The following is a 23,606-nucleotide window of genomic DNA, read 5'->3' as shown; positions in this document are numbered from 1 at the left end:
TATTTAGAAATCAGTATCTGGTACTGGGTCTGTGCCCTCTTTGTGGGATTTCATTGTTTGTAGGTTCTTCTTTTTTAAAAATATTTTATTTATTTATTCATGAGACAGAGAGAGAGAGAGAGAGAGAGAGAGAAAGAGAGAGAGAGAGAGAGGCAGAGACACAGGCAGAGGGAGAAGCAGGCCCCATGCGGGGTGCCCTACGTGGGACTCCATCCCGAGTCTCTAGGATCACACCCTGGGCTGAAGGCAACGCTAAACCGCTGAGCCACCGGGGCTGCTCCATTGTTTGTAGGTTCTTAAGTGGACAGAGCTCCATGATATGCTAATTCAGGTATATGCACATATGAATATTTATGTATCGAACTATCTGTATATATACTAAGCTAAACATGAGCACACACTGATGTCTGTGACTCTGCTCTCATGGCTAGGATTCACTTATACCTTCCCTTACTGCTTATCTGTAAGTGTGCCTCTGAAAGTGTGGAATTTGTTTTCTACCAGACACCATTTACATATTTGTTGAAACCTAATCTGGTGTCAATACCACATTCTCCTGAATATAGCTTATATAATAAATCTGAAATTAGGTAATGTGTACTTCCCAACATTATTCTTTTTCTTCCAAAATTAGTTTGGCTATTTTATTTCCTTTTCATTTCCATGTGAACTTTAGAATCAGTTTGTCAACTTCTACAAAAAATGTTGCTAGTATTTTTACTAGGATTGTGTTGAGTTTAGATTAAATTGGAGAAAATTGACATTTTACTATCTTGAGTCTTTTAATTCATCATCACTCTCTTAAAATTGCATTTGAACAGTGTATATCTCTTCAGTTTCTTTCTCATTTCTTAAAATGCATAGTAGAGATCAGGTATAGTGTAATTGTAATAAATTACACAGTTGTGATTCAAAGTAAAATTTTCCCTTATCTTTTCTAATTCTCTTCCTTTCCAGATCCATCGCATACTTTCAGGTCACAGATGGAGAAAATCCACTCAGTGGCACATTCTAGAATCCCAACCACTACGTTTAGTTGAAAATATGTAGCACATACAAATTTTGTATTGCATATCAGGTTTTAGGTCTAGTTGATACACATTGCACAGATGCTTGTTTTGTAGGCATTACAAGGGAAAAAATATTTTTAAAAGTTGTATTCTCCAGAGTTAGTTGCAGTTTTCCTTTTGAGTCAGAATTTCACCAGTCTGCATCTTAATAATAAATTATATATCTGGAGATTTGTATGTATAAATCCTTTAAGAATACAAAATGAGAGAAGAACAATAGCTAGGAAATGTAGCCTATTAATTAGATATTTGAGAATAATGTTCTAAGCAGTGAAACTTGACTAAGAGTAATATCAAAAATATGTTCAAAGTAGTTTTGATATGTGTGTGTAATATGAATAGGAGGAATAGCAACTCTAGTGTGTCTAGTGTGTTACATGTAACCTCAATGATATTTGTTTGTAGTATTTGTTTAACAAATCATACTTTTTAAGTTTTAATGAAACCAACAAAAAAGGATATGTTATATCTATATAATTTTAAGATTAAATTTACTGTGAAAATTTAAATAATAAGTGGAACAAATCCATAGACACTTTGTAATTTGTATTATATTATATTTATATAATACATTATAATGCTTTGTAGAAATAGAAAAAATCAGAATTATTGTATATTTTAATATACACAAACCTAGTTATCATCTTATTTTGTATATTTTGTGAATTAAACTTTGCAGGGTATTTCAGAGAATGATTTACCAAAGTAATTTAGTTTCTTCTCTCCAGAAAGAGGAATCCACAAATTGCTTTGAATTTGTTTTCACCAGAAATATAATTCTGAAACTGAAAGCTCATGTATATTTCTTTACCAAAATGACTTTATGTTCTACTATTTTTCTCTTCAAAACATTGATGTACTACTTTATTAAAGGCACTGTCTTCTTATGGTTTCACAGGCGAAAATAGGTAAAATCTTTTTATCGGGTAAAATCTTTTAATTTTGGAAAGCTGAATTATTTGTCTCATACTTTAACCCAGTAGAAGCAAACCAAAAATATAATAGTCAAAATATCTAATTAGATGTTTAATTATTTTGCTGATAAAGCAAAGAAAAAATTAGCCTTCGATGCTCAAACATTTTAGTTATTTTTATAGTACAATAATTTCAAACATAGCCTTGACGTGTTTTTATCTAACTCATTCAAAGTTAAAGGATTGAGCTGCCTTTTTCTGGTCATTCTACAAAAAAGTCAGTGAAATTAGCCTAAGCATATTAATTTCACATATTTTTTTTTGTAAAATTTTTATTTACTTATGATAGTCACACACACAGAGAGAGAGAGAGAGAGAGAGGGAGGGAGGCAGAGAGATAGCAGAGGGAGAAGCAGGCTCCATGCACCGGGAGCCCGACGTGGGATTCGATCCCGGGTCTCCAGGATCACACCCTGGGCCAAAGGCAGGTGCTAATCCGCTGCGCCACCCAGGGATCCCTATTTTTTATACTTACTGTTATTAAATATGTATTAAGTGCTTTAAAAAGAGAGCATACACATGCAAACTAAGAGTGCATTTGTAATTTATTAAAGTAGATTTGAAATGGAGCATTGTCTTGAAATGCATTCAACTTCAAAGTTTTAAATGGGTAAAGGAGATTAAGTTGAATTGACTTTAATACTGTATAAAAGTGGCTATTTAACAGAGGAATCATTTCTTCTGATAACTCCTTTTCTATCTTGAAAATTTGTTTTGTTCTACATGGGAGCTAGTAATCATTTGAATGCAATTGAATTATCTCTGTATTGGTGGTCTGAGAATCTGGTTATTGTGATTTCATCTCTTCTTTCTCTAAGTCCATCACTCCTCTTGATTTTCCATCTCCAAGGATATGTTCTATGAATTGGTCTATAATTCACCTCTCTTCCTTTTGTTTGTGTTTTTTAGACCTCTGTAAAATATGCCTGCCAGTTAACTAATTTACAAAACAGAATCCTTTTTTCATGGTACAATCAAGATGTAGATGGCAATCTAAGTGAGACACATTGGTTGATCACAGGAGGGTGTTAATATAGAACTACTCTTAGCTATGGTAACATCTAAGACAAAGCAAGTTTGAAGCCATTTTCCCCTTTGTTTACTTTGTAAAGTGGTGGAGGTTATAGAATTGTGTGATGTTAGCTTCTCAATAAAATCTAAACTTAAATAGTAATTTGTTTAAAATCTAGGATAATGTAGTAATAAAATATTACAAGGAGAAAAGATTATTCTATATATACAAAAGAAAAAAAGTAACATTTGTTTGATATTTATTAATTTATTTTAAATAATTTCAGTTAAACTATCCTTAGATATTAACTTTTAGTATTAAAACCCTTGGGGGAAAAAAACACCCTTCTCTGGTATATTCATAGGAGAATTTGACTAGCTTCCTAGGTCACTTTATGGACAATGGAAAATTATATCTTATTTTCTTAATAATGACATTAAATAAAACCTATAGGCCAAATGTCCTTTTATTATGTCAATACGTAAAATATCTAATAAAGTGTGATGTGAAACATTGAATATGCTTTTATCTCTTTCCTATGTATTTTTCTTCCTTGAATGCAAACTTTCTGTTTTGGAATTAACCCCAGTTATGTTTCATAGACTAAAGTTCTCTGTGGTAAAACATGAATAAGTCAGGGGATCTCTGGGTGGCTCAGCGGTTTAGTGCCTGCCTTTGGCCCAGGGCATGATCCTGGAGTCCCGGGATCGAGTTGCACATCAGGCTCCCTACATGGAGCTTGCTTCTCCCTCTGCCTGTGTCTTTGCCTCCATCTCTCTCTCTCTCTCTCTCTCTCTCTCTCTCTCTGTCTCTGTCTCTCATGAATAAACAAATAAAATCTTTTAAAAAAAACATGAATAAGTGATTAAAAGATAATCGTCAGGTACAAAAATACTAATAGAACATTGGCATCAGGATTGTTGCCAGGAAGGGAGCTTGACCTTGGGCGAGGTACTTTTCAGAGGTGGCCATTTCCTGAAAGAGTGACACCATGTGCATCCACCTTTCAGATTACTTTGCAGCTTCTTGAATAATCTCCAGTCCTGAAAGGGAGAAGAGAGCCAGATGGTGCAGTACAAAAATCTATGGCAGAAAGCAAGCCTATTCCTTCTGTGACCTTAGGAAAAGGTCAACCTTTTGCTAAATTTTATGGTTAAATGTTTAAAGTGAAAAAAGCTGTTTCCCCAAGAATCTGAAAATCTAGGAGAAAAAAACAATTAGAAATCAGATAATCATAGGTAATGTAATGAGTTTCATTATCTATATTTATCCACATCATAAAATGCAGTACTTTCACATAAAGGCTTACATTAATTTAATGTGCTCTGAATTTCCTTCTAGATTTCATCTTCTATAGATCATTATCATAGGGATTGGATTGCCACATGTAATAGCTGGAAATTCTTGTGCTCGGCATTTTTATTAACTGAATTTTGAGAAAAATATGCACAGAATCTTCCCTGGGTTTTCAATTTTAGACAGAGAAATCACTGATGGTGTAACTGAAGTGAATGAGTTTGCTCCTTGGTGAGTCATAAGTATAGACTAAACCAGGTGGGAGTGGCTCACAAAGGAATCTATTTGCAGCAAATAAGATCACAGGGAATACCTTCCAAAACTGTGACTCCCCAAGTGTGAGTGAGTGGGTTACTTTTAAAATAAAGAGTTAGGATGAATATTGAGGGAAGGGAGTTTTGTCATTGCATATTAAGGCTGGCATAGGGTTGCCCAGGTGTACGTAGAAAACATGCCTACACATGCATCCTATATTGTGTTAATGAAGCTTGTGCTCTTCTTTGGGTAGAACTTCTAACATAATGAGGTAAAAGTAATTGTTGACACTACATGGTCTATCTACGTAGCTGTCAGTTAGTGGTCAAGCTCAAACTGGTTTAAGCCAGCTAGAGCTCTTCTTGTTGTTTGTCTCTAAAAGATAAGGTTGAGTCTTGTGAAGAAAAGGGGTTAGTGAGCATCTTGCCGGTGACGCTTTTAACCTCATTAACCCTATGGGTAGGTTTCAGTGGTAAGAGAGGGTGGAGATTAGGAAGTAGGCAAGAGAAACAGCTTAATATGTATTCCAAAATGACATCTTTTGTAAAGCATAAATCATTTAATTGTATGTGTTCAGAAGCAACAGATTCTGTTAAAGAAAGTATTTCAAAATTCGTCCTGTCCTTAATTTCTTCATTTTTTTTTGTTTCCAATCTGTTCTTGGTCATTTATACATTCCTAAGCTATATATGAAGCATTTGTTGTATTTTATTGAGCATGATAGAAAGAAAATATGAATTAGAAGACAGACAAATATAAAATTTCTGACCCAGTAGAATTTTAGGTATCACTAATAGATAATATAGTAGATTTTTCTGGAACAATAAGGCACCAGTCACAGCATGGGGAGGCTCTCCTCTGGAGGATGGAAGCAAATTTTTGCTGTGATGGATCCTTTAAGATTTTGAATCCCAGCTGCACCCTGGGATTAAATACAGACTTGTGGTGTGGGGCATGCCAAAGGCCTGGGCACAAAGTGAGGATAGGGATCTGATGAAAGCCTGAGACACAAGAAGGAAGACTGTTTGTTTTTCTGTGAGAACTTCTAAGTGACAGTGGGCCTTAGTTCCCTTCTCTGGGGTTGAGAGAGAGCAGGGTGATGCCATGCTCTTCCCCTCTGCCTTCCTCTCCAGCCCATGGCTTCAGTTAGCAACACAGGGCCCCTAGTAGAGGCTGGAGATGCTTACACCAAACCCCAACACCCTGTACTCTGCAGGCACATCTTTTTAAAAAATACTTATCTATTTATTATTTGTTTTGCATGAGTATGTTCATTTTTTAAAATATTGTATTTAAATTCAATTTGCCAATAAATAGTATAACACCCAGTGCTCATCTTACCACTGGCCCTCCTTGGTACCCTCCCCCAGTTACCCTAACCCTCCACCCTCCTCCCCTTCTGCAACCCTTTGTTTGTTTCCCAGAGTTAGGAGTCTCTCATGGTTTGTCTTCCTCTCTAATTTTTCCCAATCAGTTTCCCTCCTTTCCCTTATGGTCCCTTTCATTATTTCTTATATGCCATGTATGAGTGAAACTATATGATGATGGTCCTTCTCTGATTGACCTATTTCACTCAGCATAATACCCTCCAGTTCCACCCACATCAAAGCAAATGGTGGGTATTCATCCTTTCTGATGGCTGAGTAATATTCCATTGTGTGTGTGTATATCACATATATATATCACATATATATCATATATATATCACATATATATCACATATATAGATATATGTATATCACATCTTCTTTATCCATTAATCTGTCAGAGGACATCATGGCTCCTTCCACAATTTGTCTATTGTGGACATTGCTGCTATAAATAAACATTAGGGCAGGCACATCTTTACTAGGGCAGATCTGACTGTGAACCAGTGTAGTGATCCTCTCTCCCAGAAGACAGCATAGGCCCCTCACACGCACCAAGTGTACTGATCATAGAATGTTCCAAAGCATCAGTTTCCTGGTGGAACTAGAACCAGACTTTCTCTCTCTTTTTTTCCGTCCTTTGGAATCAGGCTTATAATTATTTGTTTGTTTGCTTTGTGAAAACTTTCATTTTCTCTTTCTTTGGATCAGTTTTTTTTTAAATTTGTTTTGTTTTGTTTTTGGTTGGGGTTATTTTAATAAATAAAACAAAGCACACCTGGTTGGGGTTATTTTAATAAACAAATCAAAGCACACATGGTTTAATAAACAAATCAAAGCACACCTGTAAAGGTGCAAACACTCCCCACTACAAGCAAGGAAGAACTGTATGAGGACTGACCTGTGAGAAAGAGCAGCCAAAACACAACAGCAGAGTATACACAGAATATACCAGAAACACTTCCTGAAGCAACAGACCCTGGATAGTGCATGACACCTTCTTAATGTAACATTACTCTCAGGAGCAGGAAACATAGCATAATAAGCTTTCATAACATGCAAAAGACAAAAACCTAGACAAAATGACAAGACGGAGGCATTCTCCCCAAAAGAAATATCAAGAAGAAATCACAACCAGGGATTTTCTCAAAACAAATATAAACAATAAATGTGAACAAGAATTTAGAACAACAGTCTTTAAGAATCCTAGCTGGGCTTGAAAAAAGCATTGAAAACACAAGAAAAATCCCTTGCTGCAGAGATAAAAGACCTAAAATCTAGTCAGGCCGAAATAAGAAATTTCATAACAGAGATGCAAAATTGACTGGATATAATCACAGCAAGGATGGAACAAGCAGAGGAATGAATAGAATGAATAGGTTATATAGAAAGATAAAATTACGGAAAATAGAGAAACTAAAAAGAAGAGGGAAAGAAGACTGTTAGATCATGAGTATAGACTTAAGGAAATTAGTGATTCCATGAAATGCAATAAAACCAAATCATAGGAGTCCCAGAAAGAGAAAGAGTGAGAAAAATGGGAGAAGATTTATTTGAACAAATTATAGCTGAGAACTTCTGTAATTGGGGAAGGAAATAGGCATTCAAGTTCAGGAGACACAGAGAACTCCCAGAAAAATCAACAAAGATAGGTCAAAATCATGACATATCATAGTATAACTTGAAACATACAAAGATAAAAATAATTCTGAAAGCATCTAGGGGCAAACTGTCAATCTACAAGGGTAGATGCATAAGATTAGCACAGACTTGTCCAGAGAAATTTGGCAGGCTAGAAGAGAGTGACTTGATATATTCAGTGTGCTATATGGAAACAAATATGCAGCCAAGAATACTTTATCCAGCAAGGTTGTCCTTCAGAAGATAAAGAGTTGAGATAGAGTTTCCAAGACAAGCAAAAAACTAAAGGAGTTCATAAACACTAAACCACCTCTGTAAGAAAAATTAAAGTGGACCCTTGAGCAGGAAAGAGACCAAAAGCAACAAAGACTAGTAAGGAACAGAGACAGTCTGCAGGAACAGTGACTTTACTGGTAATAAAATGGCACTAAATTCATATTCTTCAATAATTACTCTGAATGAAAATGGACTAAATGCTCCAAACAAATGACATAGAGTATCAGAATAGATTGGAAATAAAAAGACCCATCAATATATGGGTCTCATATGAGTCATATGAGACTCATTTTAGACCCAAAGACACCTCTGGGTTGAAAGTGAGGGGATGGAAAACCATTTATCATGCTAAAGGACATCAAAAGAAAACCAGAATAGCCATATGTATATCAAACTAGATTTTAAGCCAAAGACTATAAGAATTGAAGAAGGACACTATATGATAATAAAATAGTCTATCCCACAAGAAGATCTAAAGTTGTAAATATTTATGTCTCCAGCTCGCAAGCACCCAAATATATAAAACAATGACAAACTTAAAGAAACTTATTGATAATAATACAAAAATACTAAGAGGACTTTAACACCCCACTTACAGCAATGGATAGATTATCTAAGCAGAAGATCAACAAGGAAAGAATGGCTTTGAATAACACACTGGGCCAGATGGACTTAACAGATATATTCATAACATTTCATTCTAAAGCAGCAGAATACACATTCTTTTTGAATGCACATGGAATATTCTCCAAAATAGAATATATACTGGGTCACAAATCAGCCCTCAGCAAATACCAAAAGACTGAGATCATATCATACCTATTTTCAGACCACAGTGCTATGAAACTAGAGCTCAACCGCAAGAAAAAATTTGGAAATACACAGATGTATGGAGGTCAAAGAATATACTACTAGGAAATGAATGAGTTAACCATGAAATTAAAGAAGAAAGAAAAAATTACATGGAAGCAAATGAAAGTGAAAATATCATAGTCCAAAATATTTGGGATGCAGCAAAGACAGACATAAGAGGGAGGTATATAGCAACACAGGTCTTCCTAGAAAAGCAAGAAAAGTCTCAAGTATACACCCTAACCTTATACATAAAGGAGCTGGAAAAAGAACATCAAAATAAAGCCGACAGCCAAGAGAGGAAGGGAAATAGTTAAGATTAGAGCAGAAGTCAATGATATAAAAATAAAAAGGAACCAGTAGAACAGATCAATGAAACTAGGAGCTGATTCTTTGAAAGAATTAACTAAATTGATAAACTTCTAGCTAGATTTATCAGAAAAAAAAAGAAAGGACCTAAATAAATGGAATCATAAATGAAAGAGGAGAGATCACAACCAACACTGAAGAACTACAATTATAAGAAACTATTATGATCAATTATATGCCAACAAATTGGACAATCTGGAAGAAATGGATAAATTTCTAGGAACATATAAACTACCAAAACTGAAACAGGAAGAAAAAGAAAATTTGGGCAGACCCATGACCAACAAGGAAATAGAATCAGTAATTAAAACTCTCCAACAAATAAGAGTCCAAGCCCAGGTGCCATCCCAGGGGAATTCTGCTGAACATTTAAAGAACAATTAATGCCTATTATGGAACTGTTCCAAAAAGAACTAGGAACAGAAGGAAAACTTCCATACTCATTCTATGAAGCCAGAATTACCTTGATTCCAAAACCAGACAGACACCCCACTAAGAAAAGGAGAATTATAGACTATTATCCCAGAAGAAAATGGATGCAAAAATTATCAATAAAATACAGGGAAAATAAAATCCAACATAACATTAAAATTATTCACTGTGGTCAAGTGGGATTTATTTATTATTGGCTGCTGGAGTGGTTCAATATTTGCAAATCAACCAATGTGATACATCACATTAATAAAAGAAGCAATAAGAACTATATAATCCTCTAAATAGATGAAGAAAAATATTTGACAAAATACAGCATCCTTTCTTGATAAAAATTCTCCACCATGTAGGGATAAAGGGAATGTACCTCAACATAATAAATGTCATATATGAAAGACTTACAGCTAATATCATCCTCAGTGGGGAAAAAACTGAGAGCTTTTCCCCTAAGATCAGGAACATTACAGGGATGTCCACTCTCACCACTGTTATTGAACATAGTACTAGAAGTCCTAGCCTCAGTAATCAGACAACAAAAAGAAATAGAAGGTATCTAGATTGGCAAAGAAGAAGTCTTTCCAGATGACATGATATTCTATCATGGAAAACCTGACGACTCTACCAAAAAATTGCTAGAACTGATACATGAATTCAGCAAAGCCACGGGATGTAAAAATCAACATACAAAAATCTGTTGCACTTCTATATGCTACTAACGAAGCAGCAGAAAGAGAAATCAAGGAATCTATGCCATTTAGAATTGCACCCAAACCCATAAGATACCTAGGAATAAACCTAACTGAAGAGCTAAAAGATCTGTACTCTGAAAACTATAGAACACTTATGAAAGAAATTGAGGAAGACACAAAGAAACAGAAAAACACTCCAGGCTCATGGATTGAAGAACAAATATTGTTAGGAGAAAGGGGAACCCTCTTATACCATTGATAGGAATCCAAACTAGTTCAGCCAGTCTGGAAACAGTATAGAGGTTCCTAAAGAAGTTCCTCAGAAAGAGAATCCAGCAATTGTGCTATGAAGTATTTACCCAAAGGATATAAAAATACTTACTTGAAGGGGCATATGCACCCCAATGTTTATAGCAGCACCACCAACGATAGCCAAACTATAGAAAGAGCCCAATGTCCATTAATTGGTCAATGGATAAGGAAGAAGTGATATATATAATCTCCACACAATGGAATACTATTCAGCCAAAAAAAAGAATGAAATCTTGCCATTTGCAGCAATGTGGATAAAGCTAGAAAGTATTATGCTAAGTGGATTAAGTCAGTTAGAGAAAGGAAAATACAAGATTTCACTCATACGAAATTTAAGAAACAAAACAGATGAACATAGGAGAAGGTAAGGAAAAGTAAGATAAGATAAAACCATATGGGGAGGCAAATCATGTGAGACTCTTAATTATAGAGAATAAACTGAGGGTTGCTGGAAAGGAGGTAGATGGGGAAATTGGCTAAACAGGTGATGGGCTTAAGAAGGGCACTTATTGTGATGAGCACTGTATATAAGTGATGAATCACTACATTCTACTCCTGAAACTAATGCTACACTAATTTAATTAACTTGAATTTAAATAACCACTTGGAAGAAGAAATAAATAAAACAGTTGCATAGTGTTCCAGAAAAAAAAAGCCGAACTAATTGAAATGGCAAGGGGAATGGTGGCTACCAGGGGCTATGGGATGGAGTAGATGGATAGATGTTAGTCAAAGGGCACAAACTTCCAGTTTTAAGAAATAAATTCTATAAAGCTAATGGAATAGCATGGTGATTACAGTTAATACTACTGTAGTATAATACAATTATTATATACTTAAAAGTTGCTATGATAGTAGATCTTAAATGTTCTTACCAAAATAGATATGGTAATGATATGATGGGATGAAGTATTAACTAACTTCATAGTGGGAATCATCTTGCAATATATAAATATATCAAATTAACATGTTGTTCACCTTAAACTCACACAATGATATATATATCAATTATACCTTAATAAAGCTGAAAAAAAAGCAAAAACCTCAGATATACTTCCATTCCCTTTCTATTCTTGTATGATTTTAGGTTTCGTATCTTTTTTTTTCAGCTTTATTGAAACATAATCTTTGTGGTGAAAGCATTGAAATTCTACTCCTTTAGCAAATATATATATATATATATATATTTGCTATATAACACTATATAATATAGTGTTATCATATTCATTTTACTAAAAGTTTATATCCTTTTACCAACCTCTCCCTGTTTCCTCCACTCCCCAACCCTTGACAATCAATCTTCTGTATCCATGAGTTTGATTTTCTTTTCCAGATTCTATTTGTTGTTCTCTGTTTAGCTTATTTCACTTAGCGTAATGCTCTCAAGGTCCATCATGTGGTGGCAAATGGCAGGATTTCTTTCTTTCTCATGTCAAGAGTAATATTTCTGTGTGTATGTATGTGGCTTATTCGTTAAAGTGTTTTCTTTTTAAAATGCATGGATATATAATTACTCAGGTGTAGAGGTGATTAATCATATCAAAAGGGTACACTAGAGTAAGTTTATTTCATTCTAATAGAATGAATGGATCCATGAATGAAGTACCATATATGTCCATATGTATATTTTTCATATTTGTTTATTATACGTGATATTCAAACATTAGATATCAATATTTTTTTCTTTTTGTCACTTATACTTATCTGAATTCTTACCCAATGCAATACAATCAGATTTTTAAATTTAGATTCAGAAAGCAAATAAAATAAAAATGAATTACAATATAGGCAAAAAGTCAACGTATGATATTTTTTAAAGTCTCAGTTCTCTCCATCCCTAAATTTACTGAGATTTTTAAGTGAACAGTAGTGTTATTATTCTTTTTAGCCAACCAACCTTGTATTTAATATATTAAAATATAAAATGCAATATATATTTAGGATTATTTGTAAGATTGATCTGAACTGGATAGAGAAGAGTGGAAAACATGACAACTGCCTGTCTAAAGTATCTTGTGTGGTTTCAACCAGACTGGCCTAAATATACATTCATTTATATGAGGTTATAACCCCAGTGATGAGAGTCATATCTATTTTTGTTTATATACAATATCTATTTTTACTCACTACAAATATTGAGCCGTGGGAGACCAATAAATGGTAAATGGTAGATTGTTGGTGGCTACCCAATTTTATTTATTTAAATAGAACTTGTATTTACTTGAAAAAAAAGTTGGTGGAGGGGGGATGGTACCAAAAAAGCTTAAGCCAAACTGTCAATATCTAGATCTATAGATTTTATTATGTGGTTTATATCTTCAATAGCCATTTGTTATAGGCTGTTATTTAAATCTACCTTTAACAGGTATCTGTTATTTCCAGTATTGCTCCTTTTCTTATTCCTCTGGTTGTCTAGACTAGGTTCTATGTACCTACATCTTCCTTCAGTACATATCCAATTCTCACGAAAATTTTCATTATGGACTATTAATTACAATTGTTTTATGAGAGTGGCTTTTCCTAATTTATTTCCAGATTATGATTTACATAAGCCAGATGCTATTAAAAGGTTTGTTTTACATAATTTAATTAAATAGGAATAATTTTAGTTTTGAAAAACTATTAGAAATATATCCAGCTGCTTTCACATTTCCTCTGTGGTTTCTTACCAAAGTTAGTCTCATACAACTGTAAGTAGCTGACCCACTTAGGCTAGGTCTGGACTTTTCACCAACTCTAGGAGGATAGTAGCAGAACAAATCTTTTCAGTCACCTGCCAACATCTTTGTGGGCTCTTCTTCACCATTGAGGAAAGAAATCATCTAGAAGGCTTCATAATGTCCAATGCTGAAAACTCTGAGCAGCCTCCAGGTATTTTTTTTAATTCAAAATCCTATATCATTTTAATGAAAATAAAATTTTAATTCTTTGTCTATCGTAACTGCTGGTTATGATTATAACAGAGACATAAAGGCCTTTAATTTCTTTAATATTTTTCAGATATACTGATAAGATACTTTGAAATAAAATTAACAGAAATAATAATCTGTTTCCTGGCTCAACCCAAAGTGTAATCAATCATTTAAATAGTTTTAGCTGAGTGGGCTGTTGGATGGAAATGTGATTTGAATGTCTTTGATTTCACTACTACTATAATATTGTTTTTCTAGCAATTTTTGAAAATAGTAATGAATCTTTTAAATTAAGTTCTAATATCATTTGCTTTACAAGATTATAAATTAATTGTGCATTTTCTTTATGCTAAAAGAAATCACAGAGGAGACAGAGACAATTCCTATTGTAGACTTGGAACCACCACTTGGCCTTCCTCCTCCCCTTCCTTCACCTCCTCCTTCTCCTCCTCCTCCTCCTCCTCCAGAAGGTGAATGGAGAACAATCTCTGAACCCACTAGGATGAATGGTACAGTATATATACACCAGATTTTATGCATTTATGTTCTCTCTTTGTTATCTTAAGGTACTTTACCTGATTTTACTTTTCTCTAGCTGTTACTATTTGGGAATTTTACAATTTAGAGAAAATATAGAGATTAAAAAAATTTCAAAATGTATATAGAAGTAAAACAAAAACACATTGTCTAACAAAGACATACACTAAAGAAAATACTCAAAGGTAAAAGAAGCCATTTGTCCAAATTTAGACATGTTTCCCGACATGAAATTGAGAGACTTAAACATGATCAAAATTCAAAATTTAAAATATGATCATGATTTAAACCTGCACTCCGATGTTTATAGCAGCAATGTCCACAATAGCCAAACTGTGGAAGGAGCCTCAGTGTCCACCGAAAGATGAATGGATAAAGAAGATGTGGTATATGCATACAATGGAATATTACTCAGCCATTAAATTTCAGCAAACTTGTAAAAAAAAAAACAAGAAAGGTAGAACCCAACTGTATGATTTCCTCCTTTTGGTCATAATGAAACATTTAGTAGAGCAGGATTTCTCAACATCAGCACCACTGACATTTTGGGCTAGATAACTGTTGTGGGGGATGGTCCAATGACTTTAGGACATTTAGCAGCATCTGTGGCTTCTACTCACTAGACACCAGTAGCACTTACCCCTCCACTATGACACCAAGAATGTCTCTACACACTTACAAATGCCCCTTGGGGACAAAATTGCCTCTGGTTGATAACCACCATTACATTATTCAGAAAGTTGAGGAAATTATTTGGACATTACTTATTAATATTATAGCCATTCTATATGATGGCGACATTTCACCTTATTTCGGAAGTGTAATTCTTCAGAAGTATAAATACTTTTTTTTTACACTAGAGTCTATAAGTTTATTTCAGAAGGAAATCAAGGAAAGGCTATAAACAATGATGACTGAAAGTTTGTTTTCTAGAATGACAATGTAACATATTATTGTAGTGAAACTGAAGAAATTATAGATGATGTTTGTCCTGAAACCAATTATCACCCAGTTAAATATTCCATAATATTTATAGTAATTCTTTAGTGGAAGGATATACCACTAATCAGCAAGTTCAAATAAAGAATTCTATCTTAACAATAACAGAGGTTTAAAATAAATAGGGATGCCTGGGTGGCTCAGCGGTTTAGCACCTGCCTTTGGCCCAGGGCGTGATCCTGGAGACCCGGAATTGAGTCCCGCATCAGGATCCCTGCACGGAGCCTGCTTCTCCCTCTGCCTGTGTCTCTGCCTCTCTCTCTCTCTCTCTCTCTCTCTCTCTCTCTCTGTCTCTCATGAATGAATAAATAAAATCTTAAAAATAAAATAAAATAATTAAATACTTCCCCATCTGATTATATTAGTGAGGATAAGATAATCTGAACTGAAATATTATAGTTGGCATTTAAGGATATTTAATACCTGTATGTAAAATTTTCATCTGTGGTGGAAATCCCCAAGACCATGCTCAGGTTTGATGATTGGCTAGGAGAATTCATGTGGGTACATGTACTTACAGCTAAGGTTTATGACAATGCAAGGATACCAAACACAGGCAGCACAGGGAAAAAGTACAGGGAGTGAAGAATAGTGGAGAGGAGGCTCAAGCTTCCAAGTGTCTTTTCCCAGTACAGTCACATGGGTCACACAAATTCCTTCAGTAAGTTGTGACAATGTGCCCTCCCAGGAAACTCATTAGAGAATTGGTGTTTAGGATCTTTATTGGAGCTGATTATAGAGGCAATCTGTGGCTGGCATGTAACAAAATTCCAGACAGAATTCCAGAAGGAAAATAGGTCTTCATCATATATTATGTGGTGTGCACAAACAGTTCAGGAATAATCACCCACTCTTATCAATAACTGTGGTGGGAATCCTCCTGATATATAGGTTTCCAGATGCCAGCCAAGGCCAACCTGACAAGCAGACCTTTCAAATAATGGTAATCAGGTCTGCTATGCTAACCATTTCTGCACATCCTGTTAAGTAGGGTTTTTTTTTTTCTTCTCAGTCAGCCTAAAAGTTCACAGTAATTCACACGTTGGATAATATCAGAAAATTTGAGACATTTTAGAGCAATAACAACTGGAAAATAATGGTATTACTCTTTCAAATGACAGAAGCTCACAGTATCTCTAATTATCCCTCACTCTGTTTCTCAGCTTCTTCTTTTCCTTTTCTCTGTAAGGAATCACTCCTGTGATCCTGGGAATCTTCAGCCTGCTGCTCTTGATATTTTGTGGATTCTTTGGTTATCAATGTAAGTCTGATTAATTAGGGGAAATTTTTTCTCATATTTCTTTAAACCATTATCAGATAATAGTTTTAGGTAAACATTTGGTTACCACAGTGAAAAAAGAACAGGCAAAAAATGACACGAAATTATCACAACTTTTTACTACATGAATGAATTTAATCTTGTGAACTCTCAATAACTGCAATATTTTTCCAGGAAGGCAATTTTATTGTAATTACTGTAGAGATATTGATAGTAATGATTATTATTATTTGAAAATTATAATTTCCTAAGAAATAAGCTCAATGAATTTACAACAGTACTTAGAAATCAGAAAATAACTTCTTTTATGATTTGTTTAAATTTTCAATGTCTCTAGCAGCCTAAATTAGATCAATAGAATGTTTTTATTATTACTAAAGTTATTTCCAACTGGTGATTTAAAAGTAAATGTTCTTCTTTGATATCACTAGTTTGATACTCAAAATTCTATAATTTTGATCCAGAGGTGAAATTCTAAACATTAAATCAACCAGTCATGATGCTAAAAGATTTATTCAAGACACTGTTGTTTTTGCTGTTTGTTTTATTGGGTTGGACCATTTTTATATTAATAGAAACATGCATTCAAATTTATAAGGAAATTATGTTGATATTTTAGATTTAAGCATAGACTTCAGAAGTAATAGTGGATAAATGAAAGAGTATTTGGCCAACTATCTTTTCACAGCTTTTGAAAACATTTATGGAGAACTTTCGTAAGGAGAAAAGTAAAAAAAAATATACTTTCTAATTGAATACACTGCTGTTTTGTAATTAAGCATGTGTTTTATATGTATCGGGAATTCTTGTTCTTAGACTTTCAAACTGTTGAGGTAACAACAACCAATATGAAGAGCCTTCACGAATGGATGGAGCTTTTCCAAAACAGAACCGAAAAATGTCTAAAGATCCAAAAAGTTCTTGCCCAAAATAAAGGTAATATGAGAGTTAGAACAAACTCTCTATACAGAATGCTAGTTTCTTTTTGCAGCCCTAAAATGGTTGGTTGCATAATGTAAATGGTTGGTTGCTCTCTGACACAGCAGCATGGTGGTTTTGATGGCTCCTTGCCTCTTCTCCCCATCATCTTCTGAAACTGAGTGAGTCAAACATTTATGAGACACAGCCTCCTACATTAACTATCTCATTCCCTCATTTATTCATTCATATTTGTTCTGTGCACACTAAATGATAGCCATTAGGCTGGTGATCAGTATGAACATCGCCTTTAGGAAGTTCAGGAGAAGGCATATAAACCAAAAAAAAAAAAAAATCAAAGTGTCCAGATGTGTAGTAGAGATATGTGCAAGATATTTAGGGAGCATGGAAATGGGAGAATTTAAATATATGAAAAATCATAGTGTTTTCATAGTTGCTAAACGCCTCCTAAGGAGAGAAGTTTAAAATACTAGAGTCATCATAAAGCTTATTTTATGCTAAATAATTATAATATAAAATAGTCTGTTTATGATAAAGAGATATTTTTTTACAAAGGCCTTGCATTACAATATTATTTCCTGTGAAGTATCAAATTTATATTGAATAATTAAATCAACCCATCTGAGAGTCCTTTAGTGATATGTTGTGTTAAAAGACAGGTTTCTTTCTTTTTCTTTTTTTTTTAAGATTTTATTTATTTATTCATGAGAGAGACAGAGGCAGAGACACAGGCAGAGAGTGAAGCAGGGTCCATGCAGGGAGGCCAACATGGCACTCGATCCCGGGTCTCCAGGATCATGCCCTGGGCCTAAGGCGGCGCTAAACCACTGAGCCACCTGGGCTGCCCTTTTTTTCTTTTTTTTTTTTTTAATTGATATATGCTTAACATATAACATTGTGTAAGTTTGGGGTGTATGACATGTTGGTTTAATGCATTTACATATTGCAATGATTACTGGGGTAGTATATCATGTCACATAATTATCATTTAAATTTTGTATGAGAGCAATTAAAATCTAGTCTCTTAGGAAGTTTGAATTTATAATACAATATTGCTGACTATGACCACGATGTGTGCATTTTAAAAGGCTGGTTTCTAAGCAATTGATTGTTTCAGCTAGAGATGAAACTAATTCAGAAGAGAAGGGAATTGAACCAAAAATATCTGTATATTTGCCACTTGATAATTTCATTATTATGACTCTTAAAATCGCAAAAAATAATCCAATGTAATGTGTATTCTCATCTATTAAGTCCTATTGTCCTATGTAGAAACCCTAGAGTGGGTCCAAAGCCAGAAGAAGTATCTCATTGAGGCTTTACAAGAACTAAAGGAGAAACAAGGTAATGTGAAAGAAATTGAGAAAATTCCGAGTTGATGATAATTATTTTTTAAAAATAATAAGTCTTAATATCAGTCATATTTATCTTAAAAGGGAAACATATGAAGCAATAGGCCTTGTTTGTGGGCTCTGAGGATCTATGGGCTCTAAGCTATAAATATCTTTTTCTTCCTAGGAGACAGGTGTGGACCTCCTCTGAATCACTGGGTTCAATACAAAGACTACTGCTACCATCAAACTATGGAAATGGTTTCTTGGTTAAACTGTTCTGATCTTTGTATCTCTTTGAATGCTACATTTTTAAAGACAGAAAGGAGTGTATTGAAGGTGAGATTGTATTTTATTCTTTGCTTCTGGGATATGAATATGTAACAGGACCACTCAAAGGAAGCCACTCTTTCACTGTGTCTGTAAGAGCAGAGAAAGGAATACTCTTTTGCTTCATTTTTCACTCATCTTTTCTTGGTGTGCTGTGCTTCAGCACACCTTTCTTTTCCCAACACACCAGGCATAACTTCCCTGTAAAAACATTGCATTTGCTGCTCCCACCGCATGCAATATTCTTCTCTCATATAGCCATGACTAACCACTTCAAGTATGCATTCATTCAGTTATCACCTTCTCAGTGAGCCTGCCCTGGGAACCCATTTTACTTTGCAACGTGTGCATCAGTGCCCACCTTCCATCATCCGCAGTTGCCCTCCTCTGTACTCCTAGTCCTTCTGGCCCTGCTCTAATTTTTTTTCTTTTCCTTTCTATTTTTTCCTTTCCTTTCCTTTCCTTTCCTTTCCTTCCTTTCCTTTCCTTTCCTTTCCTTTCCTTTCCTTCCTCTCTTTTTCATTATTTTATTATTTTATTTTATTTTATTTATTTATTTTTTATTTATGATAGTCACATAGAGAGAGAGAGAGGCGCAGAGACACAGGCAGAGGGAGAAGCAGGCTCCATGCACCGGGAGCCCGACGTGGGATTCGATCCCGGGTCTCCAGGATCGCGCCCTGGGCCAAAGGCAGGCGCCAAACCGCTGCGCCACCCAGGGATCCCTATTTTATTATTTTAATTGCAGTATGGTTAACATACAGTGTTATAGTAGTTTCGAGAATACAACATAGTGATTCAACAATTCTATATGCTATTCAGTGCTTATCATGATGTGTACTCTTTTTTTTAAAAAAAAATTAACTCATTCTATTTAATTCCAAGATAATGAAATTATTCTTTATTTTTTGTTAAGTGTACTCTAATCCCCATAACCTAATTCACCCATCCCTCCCCTCCTCTCTGGTAACCATCACTTTGTTCTCTCTAGTCAAGAGTCTGGTTTTGATTTATCTCTTTTTTTCTTTGTTCTTTTGTTTTGTTTCTTAAATTCCACATATATGTGAAATCATATGGTATTTGTCTTTCTCTGACTAGCTTATTTTGAATGGCATTATACCCTTTAGATCCACCCATGTTGCAAATGTCAAGACTTTCTTCTTTTTAAGGCTGGGTAATATTCCATCATATATGTATATATGTATATACATACATACATACAACATCTTCTTTATTTATTCATCTCTTGATGAATCCTTGAGCTGTTTCCATTTCTTGGCTGTTGTTCATAATGCTGCAATAAAAATAGGGATACATATATCTTTTCAAATTAATGTTTAGTATTCTTTGGGTAAATATCCCTTAGTGCAGTTACTGGATGATTGGGTAGCTCTTTTAACATTTTGCGGAACCTCCATACTATGTTCCACATTGGCTGTGCCAGTTGCATTCCCACCAACAGTGCATGAGGATTCCTTTTCCTTTTTTTCCACATCCTGGCCAACAAGTGTTGTTTCTTTGTTGTTGACATTAGCCATTATGACAGGTGTGAGATGATATCTCATTGTGGTTCATTGCTTTAATTTCTTTTATAGGATTTGCCATCTTCTTACATATCATTTGTATATATGATGTTTACTTCTATCTGGACTCAATACCCCCAAGCTGGGATTTTCCTCCTTTTTGTTCAATTGTATAGTTTGATCTAGAAGACTAAGCACAGCATTGAATAAGTGATAAAATGAGTTAAGAAAGGTAATTCATTTTTAGTGTGCAGTGTCCTCCTGAATATGCAATTTTATGTTGGCTATCTTTTCTTTTTTTCTTTGTAATTAATTCCTAATTTGAGAAAAGCACAGATGCTACAGAACTGAATTTTTTTTATATTTCCTTTATCAGTGGACATATATATACTGCAGTATTTTTATTTTTGTTTCTTTTACTTCTCACCTGACACAAATTCCATATTTTTCATCTCTAATGTGCTTTTAGTATTAATACTTTTGTACTTGTTGGTTCCATGCAGACTATCATGAAATTAATTGCAGTAAATCGTACTTGGCTTGGCCTGTCTTACAAGGAGGAGGACAATGAATGGAAGTGGGAGGATGGCTCCTCTCCTTCTCCTCGGCTGTAAGTTTCCAATATATAACCCAATTCCTAATTCCTTTTTTAATGTCTTTTGCTTAAAGAACTTGAGGAAATAGAGATTACCAGGGACAGAATTGAGACGTCATTTAGATATTTCATAATTAGTGTAACTATGCCTCTATGATTAGATGATCTGATTAATTACAATTTTGGATAAGGAATGTAATGTGGAGAAGAATATTATTATATATAAAGTTTGGGACATCTCTGTTGTTCTTAGGGGAAGAAGTATAAAGAAGTATAAAATTGTCACTCCTTGGCCAAGGAATTTGGGTCTTTTTTATGGTTTCAAGCACATATTGGTTAATTGTGATCCAGAAACACTGCATTAGACAACTATGGCAAATATATATATATATATATATATATATATATAAATCTGTTTCATCACTATGTGACAAACTTAGATTTTGTTTATTTTGATAATTTTGATAGTGGATTATTTTTATTTTGTCCTTTTAGGTTATGTTTGTCTAATGTTTAGTGAGACTATTTTTCCTATAACCATTAATAATACTTTTGACCTTTTTATCCTATTTATTTTTAATTTTTTTGGAATGGTTTCTTATATATTAAGTTTCTAAGACATGAATATTTTTCTGGACTTGCCTATACTGTTGTGTCATATTATTTGTCTATGCTTATGTTCATGGATGATAATTTTATTTATTACTTTTTTGGGTTTTAAATATGAATTTTATTCTTCTTCCTTTGCCAAATGAAATATCATATTTGCTTTGAAATAATATTCTTTCACTTTAAATTATTCAGAAACACAAGATATATCTTTGGCATATTTTCATTATAAGTGTCCAAATAAGTTTGTCTTGTAGGAAATATAATTTTCAAATTAATAGTTATAAAGGATAAAGGGGTTTAATATTACCATCTCAAAATTGTTTTAAATATGCTGGGTTTTTTTAATGAAGACTTTGATATTATTATATCAGGTTTCTTATGTGATCATGATCTCTTTATATAGGTTAATCACATTCCCACAATCACAATAAATTTCATCAATCGTCTAGAAAAGGAGGAATGTTATAAATACTATGACAATAAAAATATTTCTTAATTTTAGTAACCAGACTCAAGATGACATTGTATAATGTGGTTGATCATTTTTGTTATTAGAATTTTGTGACTTGAATGTTTTCTTCTACTTCAACCCCTGTACAATGTTTGATACACAGAATACTCAATAGGTATGTTGAATTAATGAATGGAAGAATGCATAAAATATCTTGGAAATTTATTTTCCTACCCAGTTCAAAATTCTCTTTTTCCTAATCTCTTTGTCATTTTGAAAAGGAATGTATTATGCATTTAATAATTGAGTAGATAAACTTTACCTTTTCCCAGAAGTACTAGATAATCAATTTTGCTGTGGAGTTGATGAAAGGTAGTTTTATTGACAATGGCCTAAAAAACTCTAGATCTCTAGTCAAGGACTAAATTCAATCAGAGTATTTGATAACATCTGCTGTATGGCATATATGTCAGTAGTGATTTTGTAGATTGAAGAACACATCAGATCAGAGGAAAGAGTTCTGACATATTACACACACATATGTACATATATATACATTTTAAATTTCATTGCTAATATTGGCTATCTGATATAATGTATTTACAAGAAAAATACTCCATCTGCAGCTGTACGTGCATAGTTGAATGGTTTCTATTATGCCAATTTATACTTAAAACATAATTTTACATCTCAGGTCATATGTCCTTTCATGCTATTGCCATAATTTTCTAGCCAGAGCATTCTCTTTCTCACTAGGCTGGTGTATATTTTCCCACTTGTAAATAATTATCATATTTTGTGAAACTTATTTATGGGTTCTATACTCATCTCTTCTATCAATGCATGAGTTCTTTATTCAAAAGAGGGAGAGTGTCTTTACTGCCTTGTTAGCACTAGGCATAATGAATTTCACACAGTAGTTTTTAAATAACACTAGTTTGAACATAGTGAGTTTGACCAGTGACTTGTGTTTTCTACATTTCCCCAGGGGTTTGCCAGAGCGAAATCTGGATTTCCAAGGGAATTGTGTGTATGTAAATTCATACACTGTTGGTACTGATAACTGCACTAAGTCCTCTTCATGTTTGTGTGAGAAGGCTGCCCACTAAAAATCAGACGAAGAATGTTAAGAGAAAAGCTATGAAGCTCACATCTCAGACTCAAGATCTGCTGGTCTTTATTCTATTGTTTTTTTTTTCATATTATTTGTAACTTTTTTTTTCATGGCAAAAACTGATCATGACTTTATGATAGAAGAAGGCAACGTCTAAAGTTGTAGCAGGAATACCACAGTAACCCAGAAAAGTTAGAAATTCAGAACCTGTTTGATTTTGTGAGAGTTATATAAATGAACTAATAAACATGCCATTTATTGTGACCACTTAGTCTTTTTGGATCTGTTTTATATTTCAAAGTCTGTTTATTCATTTATAGTTATGATCCTATGGAAACAAACCTTCAGAAGAAATATAATGGGAAATAGAAGCAATAAACGATTTAACACATACAAAGGATATAAAAAATACAGAATATCACAGCAACAAAAAGCATAA

General features: G+C 33.9%; 1 protein-coding gene across 1 annotated transcript in view; it reads left to right on the top strand.

Moving 5' to 3' along the window:
• The window catches only part of LOC129517109 (NKG2-D type II integral membrane protein-like), a 53,438-nt gene extending 30,276 nt beyond the window's left edge, over positions 1-23,162 (top strand). The window contains 7 exon segments of the mRNA XM_055336736.1: positions 4,535-4,583; positions 16,157-16,254; positions 17,089-17,208; positions 18,484-18,555; positions 18,730-18,881; positions 20,899-21,005; positions 23,042-23,162. Coding sequence (XP_055192711.1) covers positions 4,535-4,583; positions 16,157-16,254; positions 17,089-17,208; positions 18,484-18,555; positions 18,730-18,881; positions 20,899-21,005; positions 23,042-23,162 — 719 coding nt within the window.
• Positions 23,163-23,606: the final 444 nt, after the last annotated feature.

This window comes from Nyctereutes procyonoides, unplaced genomic scaffold (genome assembly GCF_905146905.1).
Source record: "Nyctereutes procyonoides isolate TBG_1078 unplaced genomic scaffold, NYPRO_anot_genome, whole genome shotgun sequence".
NCBI classification, from domain to species: domain Eukaryota; kingdom Metazoa; phylum Chordata; class Mammalia; order Carnivora; family Canidae; genus Nyctereutes; species Nyctereutes procyonoides.
The sequence above is the reverse complement of the archived record's forward strand: the minus strand, read 5'-3'. Positions and strand labels throughout refer to the sequence as shown.